Raw genomic sequence first — 15,035 nt, 5'->3', positions numbered from 1 at the left:
CATCTTTCACGTATGCATCCGGGCATTATTATTAGTTGGAGTCATTTGTTCAAGTTGCATGCGTCGACATGCATGCATGCATGCTTCCACTAAGTAAACTGTACTCCCCTGCCTTTCGCTAGCTAATATCCATCTTAAAATATTTTTCTGGTGAGCTCAAGCTTGCGTCAGCTTGTCGGTGAGCAAGCACGAAATACAATATGGTGCTATAAACGCTAGAAAGAAAATCCCAGCCCACTTCGATCCAATTCGGTGGAAAGCATATATGCATGCATGAGGCGATCGAGCATGCCTGGGTTGAAATTCAGATCCAAATGACTGCTTTCAGTTTCAGATCTGAGTCAAGAGTTGAATTTCCTCCGTGAAAGCGACCTGGACGTGTATATGTCTGCCTCTCAGAGAACACACACACACACATGGATATCAAACGAGGTAAGCATGCATGGTTCTTCACTACTCCTGGATGGAGATGGAGCAAAGCAAAACGACGACGCTCATGGTTGCAAATGCGGAGCTTTTATCATTATCATCACCAGATCGAGAGACACACATACGTAAAGCCAGCATGCATGCATGCATTACATCCTGATGACCCATCGAGACTTTCTTTATCCTCCTAGTCTTTAGTGGCGAAATTGAAAGGAACAAAGTAAGAGAAATCAAGAAAAGAAGAGATAGAAAAAGGAAGCACTATTGGCTATGTACGTGGCGTGAAAACGATCGGGCGCAAAAGCAAGCGGTTGAATATTGGCACTACGTAAGACTACGCGCGCATGCATGCATGCAGGCCATGCATGGGTGCATGACACGGCAGCATGCACATCAACTGACGGAGCGAGCGGCAAAAATACAGTTCTTCCCTTCACGTACGGTCCATCTTTCATCGGTCTCGCATCATCAGTTGACGGCCTTGGCGCCGCCGCCGGAGTTGTAGCAGAAGTGGCGGTGGAACTCGCCGCCGATGCAGCACTTGAGCCTCAGGAAGCTCGGCTCCTTGGGGACGGTGAGGGGCCTCCTCGACCTGCACGCACGTCAACGTCACAATTTCATTCAATCACCATGTCTGTCCATCTTTGTTCCTTGAATATACTCCCTCCGTCCGCGAATAAGTATACATCTAACTTTTGTCTTAAGTCAAAGTTTTAAAACTTTGACCAACTTTCTAGAGAAAAGTAAAAGCATTTACGACAGTAAATTAGTATCACTAGATCCGTTTTGAAATGTACTTTGATAATATACCAATTTGATGTCATATGTTACTACTATTTTTTATAAAGTTGGTCAAAATTTTAAAACTTTAACTTGGAACAAAAACTAGATGTACACTTATTCACGAACGGAGGAACGGAGGGAGTATACTCTAGCACTGAATTAATCAATCATATCGCTAACTGCTTGTTAACTAGTCCCCACTTTGTGTACTACTACTAGTACCAAAAAAAATCAAATTAAAGCTAGCCGATTACATAGGCATGCAAGGGTTGTTGGCTCCAAGCAAGTTCCCGTTTCTATTCAACGGTGAATGATGCATATGTATATCCATCCACTAGTTTTCTTTAAGTATATGCTATGTTTTGTTCCTTCATTAATGTCCACATTCTGTTCTACACCTAGTGATAGATCGAGTGACCCACTTCTTATTCGATTGATTAATGATAAGTTTGCTCAACAATATCAGCGGGACAGGTTAATGATATGATCAGTTATGTATGTGATAATTGCCTTTGTGGATGGAATGGCTTGTCAAATGCTGGCATAAGTTGGGCCTTTGGAACCATCTCCTTCCTCATCATCTTGATTTCGCGCTCCTCCATCACCTATTTGTAAAAGAAACCTGCTTATTATATGACCCAACCAAATAGGCAAAACATTGCAGAGGCCGGGGGTCATCCTCCTTTTCTAAAAAAAAAAAATAGGCAAAACATATATGCCTCCGAAATGTGTTATTCACCTGTGATAACTTGTCCTCAAATCTCCGAATAATTTCCTCGGTATTTATCTTGCTTGCAATCTGTAAGTTTCTTACAGCTTATTAGTTTCTCAAAGTAGAAGGGTATATAAGGGCCATTGTTATGGCAAAGGGAATGTGCATCTCTATAACCTGGTAATTGTAGCCAGCTCGCCTTATGGCCCGCTCCTCGGTGTGAAGCCTGCAGTAGCTCAGCGGCTGCTCGTGTTTTGTCGATCTCTGATAGGAAATTAATTTAAATGAAAGTTTCAGGATACTTGTCTGCATATTGTCACCAGTTTGTGCTAGTACTTCTGTTAGGGTTAATTAATTTATCTCTGTAAATGTTTGAAATGAACCTTGGGTGAGGTTTGTGAAGTTGGTGAACGTCGTTTGCTCTCATCATGAGTTGCCGAGTCTTGACCGCCTTTACGGAAGTTTTGCTGCTCATTTTTTGGTCGTGCCTGAAAAGGACATACTGAGATAATTAGCCGAAACATGATTTGGAATCGTAATTTATAAAAAATCATAGAAGTACCCCTATGAAAATGCTTTCATAGGGAAAGACTCTAGCTGGTTAGATGAAATGAGATGTTGCACCCCTAAAAGTTTTCAGTCCCATCTCTTTAGTGTACATACTAAAGATATGTCACTGTCAAAAAAGAAAAGAAGAAGAGATGCGCTACATTACTAGATGCATGGATGTGCACGCCAGTCCTACAAATTTATTAGTACCTCGGTGACGTTCTTTTTATGAGGAGGGGACCCTCCACTCCTTGCTGGGCTTTTCGGGCCTGGACTAGTTGATGAGCTCTGCAGGAAACAAATAACAACTTTTTAAAATCAAGCATAACAAATTAACTCCAATAAAAGTTCAACTTAAGAAAACTATAAGATAAGTATTTTTTAAACCGTGAGTGACAGAACATAAATATGTGCAAGCCGACAAGCAAAGCGTAGCTTGCCTTGACTAGTATACAAAATGACGTACGTTCAAGAAAAAGTAGGGAAAATGATACCCAAGCTAACCCAAAATCGCCAGGGGCTTGCTTAGAAAGGCTTTAACTAACTTGAAAGTAACTGACATGTATACAAAATGACGTACGTGTAACTAGAAAAGATCAAGCTAGACATGCAATATACTTATTAATAACTACAACTAGTGAAAGAATTTGCATTACAACTAGTGGAAGAATTTGCATGTTCAAGGCGAAGTCGATCTTAAGCCTTCACCCATATGCTAGAACCAAAATGCTCTGCAAATGACAGCCAAGCTGAGAATCCATTGAACATGCTGCAAATACCAACCAAATGTTTCCATGATCAATGCACGTCTAAGGGCCGGAAACCAAGTCCCAGCTGATGAACCCTAGCTTAGCTAGAACCGCAGAGGCAACGGGATGCATGCATGCATTGTTGCATTTCCTAACTAACCTTAGGGGAGGTGGCCTTCCTTGCCTTCTCCATCTCTCTAGCCATGGATGAGATCTCTCTCCCTCTCTCTCTAACACGAACACGATGTGCCGAATGCAAGCTGGAACACAATGGTGGATGGCTTAGGCAACCAATAGTTGCACCATTTTATAGCGCTAGCCCAGCACCACGCATGCACAACACACCTCTTTCTTTCTAGCTAGCTAAGAGACAAGTGGGATATGGTGGTAGGTTTCAAGCTTAGCTTAGCTTAGCTAGATAGTGTGCCACTTCACCAGCCATCTATTCCATTCCATTCAGGGTTCCTTCAAGAGGCCTCTAAGCCCACGTCCAAATCAACCAGTACACGCTTTCAGCATATATATCATATATCATCAGCAGTGTGCATGTATGACTGTGTGTGTCTGTGTGAGAGAGTGTCTTGTCACTGGCTACCAACCATGGGTTGAGCCATAGCCATCAGCCAAGGGAACCAGGCTAACAAACTTCTCCGGCTGCTTTATTTGAGGTGGGACTGAAACCTCCATCTCTCACTCTCTGGGGTTGGTTATGCATGGGACTGAAACTTCTCGTCGCACGCGCTCGCGGTCGCGGCACATCGATCGCATCGCAGATTCTTCGGGGGTGTGTCTAAGAAGAGAGCTTGAAGAAGCCATGGATAGAGGCAGGCACTCTGTGAGGTTGCTAGCTTGCCAGGTTAATTGGCTCCTGGCTTGAGGCTGACACTTGCAACAACCTTAACGTTGCCTAGGCAACAGACTCATCTTGTTTGCACGCGTAGCCATGATTGTTGTGTCTCAGCTTTTTGGCATATTCACGACATTCTAGATGTGTGCTATTTTCTGCATGCATTTTATGGCAGCTATGCTACCTGAGACACAGCATTATGAGTGATCGTTTTATTAGTTCCATGTGTGTGTGGTAAGTAGCTGCCAGTAACTGGCTTAGATAGTCGCCTACACATGCTAGCTGGTTCTAATTTGGTGCTTCGGACATAGCTTAGACAGTATATATAGCTTCATATTCCGCACATAATTAGGTATCTCTTAACGCGTTGTTGATTTATTAAGATTTTACGTCGAATTTAGAGATAGTTACATTTATGTCGGATAACAATGTAAAAATCGGCCGAAGAAAACTCAGTTTGTCTGAGACTACTCCACGCAGTTGTGTAGATCAAGGCTCGCCATGTATGCTCTTGAACCGGTTAGTTTTTATTCTCATCTTAGCTAGATCAGCCGTAGCCCAGTTGGACCATGTTTTTCATTAAATTCCGTTCAACTACTGCTATACCTTTGTTTCTGTTGGCTAACCCAATAATTGTTTTATACTTAATAATTAATAAATAATAGTAGTTGTCAAGGTCTCGTAGCTCAGTTGGTTAGAGCGACGGTCCGATGTACCGTAGGTCGAACGTTCAAGCCCTTCCGAGACCATTCTTTTTTAATTATCCACAATAAGCTTAATTATATGTAATATAAAAACCATATTTTCTTCAATATATGTACATTTTATATGTTTCTGTCTCGCTGACATGCATGCGGGCCAGCAGCAGAGATTTCATTTTACATACTTGCCTAGCTATACATGTGCAGCTCTAATTCAAAAATACGAGTAATAAAGTGGGAGATCTTAGCATGCATATGATATATGCATGAATTGAAAGGCTAACGGAACGGCGATCGTGTTGCATGCGTATCCGGCCATCTTACATCAATCTACGTCGCACTGATCGATTTCGTTATTTTCAGGCCGACCGATCGATCGGTTCCTTATGTTCCAAGGTATGATGACGAATATTGCTTTCTCTGAGAGAAAACAAGTGTGACGGATGGATGTCGATCAGGCAGCCGACGCGCGCACCAGTGCTTTAACATTTAATATCTCACACGTTCTTTCTGCGGCATGCATGCAGCCGAAACGCAACCGTGACGTACTGCGCTGCTGCAACGGTGCAACACTCGTTTTCGCTGGTGCCTTTGGTGCGAATCATCTGTCGCAGCGCGCTTTTAGGTGCTGGTTCAATTTGTTCGTTAATTCCAAGCGATTCGTCTTACTTTGCCATGCAGTCATGCCAAGCAAGGTGTTGATCGAGCTCTCCACGAAAATGATCTTCATTGAAATAGTCTTTCACCTCGCTTTATAAATAAATCAAAATTTGTGTGAGAAACTTTCAATCTATTAATCTCTAATCATGGTAGTACAAAGACGCAAGACGTAATAAAAATTACAACCAAGTCTGTGGACCACCTAGCGACGACTATAAGTACTTGAGCGAGCCGAAGGTGCGTCGCCGTCATCGCCCCTCCCTCGCTGGAGCCGAACAAACCTTATTGCAGTAGATAGTCGGGGAGCCATCGTGTTAAGGCCCCATAGGTCCAGAGCAGCAACCATCGCTGATGAAGTAACTCGTAGATTGGAAGCATCAACCCAATAAACAGCCAAACCAAGACGAAGAAGACCGGATCCAAACAGATCCATCAAAGACCAGCACCGGCCGGATCCCACGAGATCCGTTGGAGACACACCTTCACATGCCCTCTAATGACACTAGACGCAACATCGGGACGAAGATAGGAATGGAAGACATTATCCCTACTAAGGCACATCGCCACCGCCATATAGCCCCAACCAAAATACTGAACCTAACAAGAACAAGCACGGGGTCTGTCCTGCCGGTGGCCGGGGGGGTTGAGGGGGAGATCCTCCGCTTCTCCATTGCCCAAAGGCCATCGGACATGGCGCGGACTGGCAGTGCCGCCGACGGAAGGAAGAGGAAAGCTTGGGCACCTGATGAGGTGGTTGCTTTATTTTTGTGTTTTTTTTATTTGCATGAAGCCCTCAGGACGCCACAGCAAGCGGCATGATGCGTCAGTCGATTTGCTCAAAGCCCCGAGGCAGAGACGGGGGCAACGTAACGAGTGTCATGATGCGGCAATCGATTTACACGTATGCTTTCAAAATTTGCATTATGGCCCTTCCTTGCTTGGTGTTCTATTATACTACTCTCTCCGTTCTTAAATATTTGTCTTTTTAGAGATTACAAATGGACTACCACATACGGATGTATATAGACATATTTTAGAGTATAGATTCACTCATTTTGCTCCGTATATAGTCATTTGTAAAAATCTCTAGAAAGACAAATATTTAGAAACTGAGAGATTATTTGGTTTGTCGGCAAATTGATGACCGACATCAACACCATAACTAAGTATTTCCTACCTATGTTCCAAAAAACTTGTAGTTCTAGGTCTGTTTTAAGTTAAACTTCTTCACGTTTGACCAAATTCATAAATAAAAAATGTATCAATATCTACAACACGGAAAAATGCATCGACAGCATATGTAGTTGATGCGTGAGAGCCAAATTAAGCGAGACACTGTTCCGGCACTCGTGCGTCACACACGTTTTTCGTTATTTCGGCACCTTATGTTTCAAGGTTTTGGATGGAGCAGCTGCCGCATCAGCGTCATGAGCGTGCGCGGGTTTTCGCTCCTTCCGGCCGCATCACGCATGCATGCATATTTATTTCCGGCCACTGCATGCACCTGCACTCGTCTTTCTTCGAGTGGTATCTTTTTTTTTTTTTTGCGGGGTCTTCGAGTGGTATCTTGGGTACGAAATCGATCGTACGAACGACGAATAAAGCGTACCGTGCCCGCTTGTAGTAGGTGTCAGTTCGTTATGACGAAGTAACAACCACGAATTCTTTATGCGTGTCTTCTCATTGAAAAAACGTACATATATATACTGTGTGAATTGTGATCTTGCTAACCACACTTTAACTTCTCAAAAATACTGGTATACACGTACTACAGATCACCACACTTTAACTTCTCAAAAATCAAAGGCACTTAATTTGATTTTTGATGTACAAATGTGTAATATTCTTTGAGTTGTGATATTTGTCCATATATATTATCCAAACCAAAGGTAAATAAAATTGTCTTCTTTTGGGAGAATCGTTTTTTCAACCTTTTAGGATAATGATGATAATATATTGGGACCTCCTTGGCAATGATTCTTGATCAGAAAGCTAAGCAATGATGTTGACAACCTTCCAAATATGTGTGAGAAAGTCCATGGATGGGTTTGGTGAAGAGATTCCTTTATGCCTACTAGCAACCGCATGCAAATATATATCGTACAGAATATGTACCACCACATATTATACACAAACAAATGCAACTAAAAGAAGTCCCTGAAAAAAACATATCCTACTAGAACAAGGGGCGAGGAGGAGCACCGTGAGCGGCTACGACGCAAAAACATTTAACACAAAGAACACTGGAATATGAAGTCTCAAGAAGATTTGAGGAGATAGAAAGGGATATTATTTGGTACAAAAATCAACATAGTTATTTTACAGCCATGAGGTAACTAGTGTGTCAATGATTATCGGGCGAACAGTTGCAACTTATTGCTCAGGTTACCAAAATCCGAGTCCGCTAAACCAGCTAGCGTACCTGACCCACATGCACCATGAACCTTGTCCAGGGTGTTTTGCAAGGACCCTAACAACAGTAGCCTCATGTTACTAGATGGACATCAGATAGACACGGGGCACATATTTTACCTAGATTCAGGACCTCACTAGTGGAGTAACAACCCCACTATTCCTTATATAGGATTATATCGAGATGATATTACAATAGATGAGTACAATGATGGTATCGGCGAGTTGGATGTCAGCCCGTTGAGTTCCATGTGGACGATTTGGGCGGAGCACCCAGATCGAATGTTCTAATGACCTAGTTTAGGGCTCAGAGAATGTTGAATATGCCCTTAGAGTTTGTCGAATGCCTTTATATAAGGGTGTATATATGTCGCTGGTCGTCATCCTTCATCTTGATCATCTTGCCTTGCATGCCGTCGAATCCTCCTGCCTTTAGTCGCCGAACTTCTGAGTAAAAGGGGGTGGCTTGTCGGAGGAAGTTGACCACACATGCATGGCCCCCCAATACCGCACATATGTAGGAAAATACGACCCAAATATGGTATGCGTGGCATGGAAATACAATGGAACCCCTTCCCCTCGACAAGCTACCTCCATCAATATTTGTAATGAGGTCGCGGGTGTGTTGCTAAATCGTTTGCCCTGCTGAAGGCGTTAGGCGACTTGCTTGTTGGCATTTGGACTCGTGGAGTCGTTGCTTCCCCAGCTAGCCTGCTAGTCTGCCACTTGATGGCTTTTTTCTATTTCTTTTATGTTTTTTGGGCATGATTGTGTTGATGCCCCAGCCGTCTTATTTTGTTTGGTTATTCAAACTTGATTGTATGGATGTTTGCTCTATCTATAAAGTAGGGCGAAAGCCTATTTCAAAAGAGAGAGTCGTTGCTTCCCTTGTGGCCATTTAAGTCGTCTATGAACCGTTGTCACGTGACATACCCTGCAGGGGGTAACCGCACAAATATACGAATGGTGATGCGATCGATCATTGGCTTTTGTGCGGCAGGTTGACTTATACACACATTACCCCCTTTGATGAAGCAACGCCTTTCCTTCATTCCTCCACTCTCAATTTCGCAGAGCCCAGAGCTTCTTCTTGCCTTCTCTCCTCCGCATGTGCCTAATGAAACCCCTGAGCACTGCCGCAGGAACCACTGCTGCGTTGAACTTCCAGTTGGGTACGCAAACGGCCACATACCACGCCATCTTTTTATATATCAATAGTTGAGTATTTAAAATCATCTATGCATATTAATAGAAATTTGTCCGTTGCTACAAAACTATAATGGAAAAAACAAGGATGTAAATGTGGCTAATGAGTACACTGATTAGCTTTGGTTTGATAACCAGTTATATGCAACAAACAAGCAGTGGTTTAATGCATGAATTTAGAGATAACAGTGGAACCACATAATAGCTTGATGCATGATTTAGAGATGGAATGACCAGAGTGTGTACACACGTACATCATGCAAAAGTTGTGGTCACGCAGGCAACTAAAAGTGAAGTGGGAGAAGTGTACTCACCACCAACTCAAAATTTTGTAAGTAGGAAAGATTTGGTTTCACTTTCATCACAAAGAAAAAACCCAGCTGAAAGAAAACAAGGAAAGCAAATCTGTTAGCTTGGGCATTGTTGGCCATCAGTCATTCTCAGGTTTCACCGCCCATTTGAGAGCAAATAAGAGGAATACACATGTCGCTTCTCCCAATTTAAGTATGATATGATAGATCCAGGTCTTAACATTTTGGCTTCAAACACAAGTAGTGAGCAGTAAGTACCTCACGTACCCTAGCTCTATCACACCTAACACCAAGTGTTGGCATCAATTCGTTAGATAACAGTTTTCCAAAAGCCGTAAGAAGACTGCCACCATATAAATATAGCACTTATATTTCTACGCCGCTAGTGCTAAGCAACAATATGATTTGTTTAAGGTGGGACTGAAACTTCTTCCTTCTCTCGCTCTCTGGGGTTGGTTATGCATGCAAATGCAAAGGCCGTGTGGCTAGCTAGTGCGGCCAAGATAGCCACAGGGGCTAGGAGGAAGCTTCGTTCATTGTCGGCTATGGAGGTGTACGTTTGCATGCAATGCAAGCAATGCAACGAGATAGTAGCTCATAGCTATGTCTCCTGGTCTCTTTTGCCGCGGTAGCTATGTCGACGTCGTCGTCTGCATACTTGAGGCTGGTACTTGCAACAATGGGCAACAATGCCAAAGCTAAGGCAACTGTCCATGCTTAATTATTGTTTCCTAGCTCAAGTGGTTGGGGAAGTGGATGTATAAACCCAACACCTAGGTTCAAATCTTGACGGAGGCGAATTTAGGTTCCTATTTAGATCTAAGGCGGCGGCGGCCTGACTTGGATCTTCTTGCGACGAGGTTTCTCTCTTGGGAGCATTGTTTGTGGAGCAGTGCTGGAAGTCAGAGGTAGGAGGTGGAGTGGCTTCGTCTTGCATGGAGCTTCGGTGAAGATGTCAAGTCATGCCTGGCCGGCGGGTGCTACGCTTGTGCTACGCACAGCAGATCTTCCAGAGACTTCAAGCTATGTTGGCTGGTGGTACTTGGCGGCATGGTGCTGAGGTGTACCAGCGGCGACCGCGATGTGCTCAGCAGTTCGCGTGCAGGGAGGTGGTGACGTTGGGCGCCGTGGTGGCGTCTACGGCAGCTAGACCGGGCAAGGATGATGCGCTAGTACAGCTCTGAAGATGGAGTGGTGGCAGTTGGCGGCGGAGGCATCTGAGAGCGCGCCGGACCGGTGTGTGCCCCATACCCGGCAAGTGGCTTGGCTGGGGCCTCGGGTCTTAGATGTTAGGCTTGGTTGCGAGGTATGTGGTATTAGGCCCGGACTATCGGCATCTCTTCATCAACTGGATAGGAGTACAGATGTTGCCTAGACGGTGGCTTCAGACTTACTGATGTATTTCTTTGTAAGGTCTTTTGTGAATAATTAATAAAGTGGCTGCATGCATTGCCCAAATGCAGAGGCCGAGGGTCTTCCTCCTTTTAAAAAAATGATTAATTATTGTCGTGTCTCGTCTTTAAGTTCATATATATGTTTCCTCACTCAAAAAAACTACATATACTCCATATATGTTAATTCTAGCATATTGCTACATGATTATGAGTGTTGTTGTAGTAATGAAGGCTTGTAGTAATGACGGCTGCGGTAGCCTCGGTGAGTGCGCCGGACCGGTGTGTGACCCATTCCCAGTAAGTGGCTGGGATGGGGCAACCGGCATTAGATGTTAGGTTTTTGTGCGATGTCTGTTTGGTATTAGGCTCGGACATTCGGCACCCCTGCATCAAGGGAATAGGAGTAGCGACTGGTGTCGCCAAGATGGTGGCTTCAGACTTACTGATGTAATGATTTGTAAGGTCTCTGAGAATAATTAATAAAATGGCTGCATGCATCGCTCAGATGCAAAGGCCGGGGGTAATCCTCCTTTTCTAAAAAAATGAAGGCTTTCGTCCGGCATTATATTCTAACTACCTCCGTTTCATATTAATTGGACTCAAAGGGATGTATCTGGAGCTGGAAACTGACCCAACGAACAACAAAGTGAGGAATAGGACTCCTTCCCCCACGTCGTCCCCATGGCGACCGGGAGCAAACCCTAAAGCACCACCAGTGTCCTCTCCTCCTAGCCTCCTTCCCTCGCCGTCGCTGCACGGCGCCACCAGGCAAAGCCCGGCCGGCGTAGGTGGTGGCGAGGAACTGACTCCTCTCCGCTCGGGGCACGGCTCGCGGGACAGCTTCTCGTGCAGGGGCAGTGGGCTGGCGCGACGGCGGGCGCACGGGTCGACAGCGCGTGCAGCAAACGCTGGCGCGGTGGCGGACTATTGTTGGGCCGTGGTGCAGCGGGTGCGAGGAGACTGCTGAGGCGGGTGTGTGAGCCCTGTTCCCTGACCAGGTACGACCGGATCTGGCTCAGGGTGGCTGGGGCGCGGCGTGGGCAGTGGCCAAAGGCCTGGCTAGGTATCTGGGGGTGGTGTGTTGCGTCTGTCTCAGGAGGGTGGGTGGGGGCAGGCCCCCGACCAGATCCAGCCTCCTGGCTCAAGGTGGTGACGCGGGCCGTGGGTAGCACGGGCCGGCTGCCGCGGTAGCTCCGGTGGCAGTGGTGGCTGGTGGAGGTAGGCCAGCGACCTTGGGTGGCGCGGGTTGGTGGCGGTGGTGGTGGTGCGTGCCGACTGGATCTGGCGTTTTCCAACGGGCGGCACGGGTTGGGGCACCGGCCTGGTGTGGCCGCTACTCCGGATGTGGGCGGCAGCGGCGAGGCGGCTCGGCCCTCTGGTGGCGGCTTCCATTCACCGCGTCGGCATCACGGCAGCTCGGCGTGTCGGCTACTGCGGTGGCTGGATTTCCGGCGTCGGCTCGTTTGTATGCGGCCCGGCTCGACCTTCGATCCATCTCCTTGGCGTCCGGCCGCTATCTTCGGCGATGGTTGGCCCTCCCCCAGCTGCGGTCCATCACTCGTCTCGCGCTCGGCGGCATGACCGAGCTCGTCTCGCGCCCGGTGCCTCAGGATGGGTCGATGGAGGCCAGTTTCGGCCGGCCTATTGGGTCTCGGCACTGGGGGCAGCCTAGGGGTGCGAAAGGCGGGTCCTTTCCGCTCGTATCTTTGGTTGGGGTAGCGGCGGGTCTCGGGTAAGGTGGTGTCAAGGTCTTGGATGTCGGGGCGGCGGCCCTGGTGGTGGGTCCGCGATGCTCATGGGCAGAGACTGTGGCTTGGTCTTGCCCGGTTGCCACAGCCGTGTGGGCGGCGTGGTAGCCGTGGTGTGGCGTTCGGTGGCGGTGAGTGGTGGTCGGGGTGAAAACCTACTCCATCTTCGGACGGCCCGGCGGCGGCGAAGCTCGTTCCCTTCTTGAAGGCGTCGGCGCGGCTCTCATTTCCCGTCGTCTTGCTTCAGGGAACACTCTGATCCTTAGATCAGGCGGTGGCGGCACCTCGGTGTCCTCCCCTTCCTGAAGGCGCCGCCTTGGAGCCCACGGTTTGTTAGATGCGGCTTCACTTCTTCGCGGTGGCGTGTTCACGGCTGTAACCCCCGGCTACTCTTATAGTGCTAGAGAAGGTGTTGCTGCGCTCAACGCCTATATATTCTGCCTTAGATGTGTGTGTCCGTGTGTTGTGGGGGCATACGTTTGTCCGGGTGTTGTTGATCGTTGCTTTATATATAAATCAGGGCTCGGTAAACGAATGTATCTAGCACTGAAACACATCTAGATACATCTGTTTCAACGGCAACAAATATGAAACAGAGGAAGCAATAAACTAATAATGCCCTTAACGACCAATAATACGACGATGATGGTGTGTGCCTCGTTCTTGAGCATCTAAGGTATAGATCTGTGAGGAGAAAGCATGAACCTCGTGGCTCTTAATTTACCTTCCTCGAGCATCTACAGAATTTTGATGCATTAGATCATCTCCAATCCAACTTGTCGGATTTTGACACCTACTCCCTCAGTCCTTGAAAATGTGTACTTTTAACTTTGTTGGAGGGTCAAACTATCTCAAAGTTTGACCTTTATGTAAAAATATATGAATGTTTGTGAAACCAAATAGGTATATGACGAAAATATGGTTTATCATGAATCTAATGCTACTAATTTGATGACATAAATATTGGTCTATTATTATATAAATACGGTCTAACATAAAAAAATTGACTTTTCAACAAAGTTGGAAGTACATTTTTTTAAGGACATAGAGAGTACCCCTTATATGCCCGCGGATACATGCAGACAGTGTCGGAGGACATCGTGCGGACATCCTCATTTTCTCCCAACATGTTGATTTGGTTCGGGAATTTGCGAATGTTTGCACACATGCATTTCTCTTAGAACCGTTTGTACACATGCATATGAAAGAGTGAGTGGGCCGGATCTGATGTACCGGTTATATGGTCACATTCGGACATCCCCATTTCCTCTTTTCCGGCTGGATCCGACGTACTGTACATGTTGTATTGCCACATTTGGACACCCTCATTTCCTTCCGGCCGGATCCGACGTATTGTACATGTTGTATTGCCACATTCGGACACCCTCATTTCCTCCACACATATGAACTGTGTTCGGACAAAGAGGAATTGGGAATCTCGGTTGGTTAGGCTTTTTCCTTCTCTCTCTTTTCTGTCCGGGCTGTCCGCTCAGACATATGAAGAGGTTTTCCTTGGTTGGATGGAGATTTTTTTTTTTTTGAAAAGGGGGATCTCCCCGGCCTCTGCATCAGAGTGATGCATACGGCCCTCTTATTAACGAAATAACATGTTCCAACAAGGTTCCAAAGTCTCCGACTGAAAAGAAATAAAAAGACAGCTCACTCAGAGCTAAAGAGGCTAGACACACAGACTAGCCAAGATACGACGCCACAACCGGCTGGCTAAAGATAAATAGGTAAACTAATTGCCTATCCTATTACATGACCGCCATCCAAACCGGTTGAAGATATCCCGAGCTACCATCTCCCAGCGGATAGCTCCAGTAACCAAATGCTCCCTGGCCTCCATCGGAGTGAGTAGCGACCATGAACGGATCACAGCCGTGGCCCGGAAAATAACCTGCAAAAAGTGAATACGTGATGTTCTGTTAAAAACCAAATCATTTCTGCAAGTCCAGATAGTCCACAACAAAGCACAAACTCCAACGCGAATATGTCTCGCTAATTCATGCTCAATCCCAGTGAGCCATGTCCCAAATAACGTAGTGACAGAATTCAGTGGAGTAATATTAAAAGCAATGTGAACCGTCCTCCAAAGTACTCTGGCAAACGGGCAATCAAAAAAGAGATGTTTGATCGTCTCGTCCCGATCACAGAAGCTACACCTCGTAGGTCCTGTCCAATTACGCTTAATCAAGTTATCCTTGGTTAAAATAACCTGTTTATGGACAAACCACATAAACACCTTTATTTTCAAAGGAACTTTGACAGCCCAAACATGTTTGGAGGTAGGAATGGAGCTCGAATTAATTACATCAATATACATTGATTTAACCGTGAATACTCCAGACCTAGTCAGTTTCCAGCGTAATACATCGGGTTGTTGAGAAAGGTGGACATCCATTAGTCTCCGGACTAGACGGAGCCAATCTTCCCAACGATTGCCCACTAACGACCGTCTGAATTGAATATTAAGGGGGATGGATTGAAACACCGTAGCAACGAACACCTCACGTCGTTGAACAATGCGATAT

General features: G+C 46.0%; 1 protein-coding gene and 1 non-coding gene across 2 annotated transcripts; one reads left to right on the top strand and one right to left on the bottom strand.

Annotated features, from left to right (window-relative positions):
- Window positions 1–500: 500 nt before the first annotated feature.
- On the bottom strand, window positions 501–3,632 carry LOC100873148 (protein TPX2). The gene is made up of 7 exons (XM_044545264.1): window positions 3,383–3,632; window positions 2,684–2,761; window positions 2,308–2,412; window positions 2,102–2,188; window positions 1,952–2,011; window positions 1,723–1,817; window positions 501–1,021 (listed from the first exon to the last, which is right to left on the bottom strand). The coding sequence occupies exons 1-7, from the start codon at window positions 3,425–3,427 to the stop codon at window positions 898–900; spliced, it is 594 nt and encodes a 197-aa protein (XP_044401199.1). The 5' UTR covers window positions 3,428–3,632; the 3' UTR covers window positions 501–897.
- A 1,112-nt stretch (window positions 3,633–4,744) lies between these two features.
- TRNAI-GAU (transfer RNA isoleucine (anticodon GAU)) lies at window positions 4,745–4,818 on the top strand. Its single transcript has one exon. It is a non-coding gene; the product is annotated as a tRNA-Ile (tRNA).
- Window positions 4,819–15,035: the final 10,217 nt, after the last annotated feature.

This window comes from Triticum aestivum, chromosome 5D (genome assembly GCF_018294505.1).
Source record: "Triticum aestivum cultivar Chinese Spring chromosome 5D, IWGSC CS RefSeq v2.1, whole genome shotgun sequence".
Lineage (NCBI taxonomy): Eukaryota > Viridiplantae > Streptophyta > Magnoliopsida > Poales > Poaceae > Triticum > Triticum aestivum.
The sequence above is the reverse complement of the archived record's forward strand: the minus strand, read 5'-3'. Positions and strand labels throughout refer to the sequence as shown.

What these genes read in the sequence shown, in the direction of transcription:
- LOC100873148 (XM_044545264.1), bottom strand. Translation starts at nt 3,427, where the DNA reads ATGGCTAGAGAGATGGAGAAGGCAAGGAAGGCCACCTCCCCTAAG. An exon ending in GGAAGGCCACCTCCCCTAAG is followed by an intron (nt 2,762 to 3,382) that starts GTTAGTTAGGAA and finishes TGTTTCCTGCAG; the next exon opens with AGCTCATCAACTAGTCCAGG. An exon ending in GAGCTGGCTACAATTACCAG is followed by an intron (nt 2,012 to 2,101) that starts GTTATAGAGATG and finishes AGAAACTTACAG; the next exon opens with ATTGCAAGCAAGATAAATAC.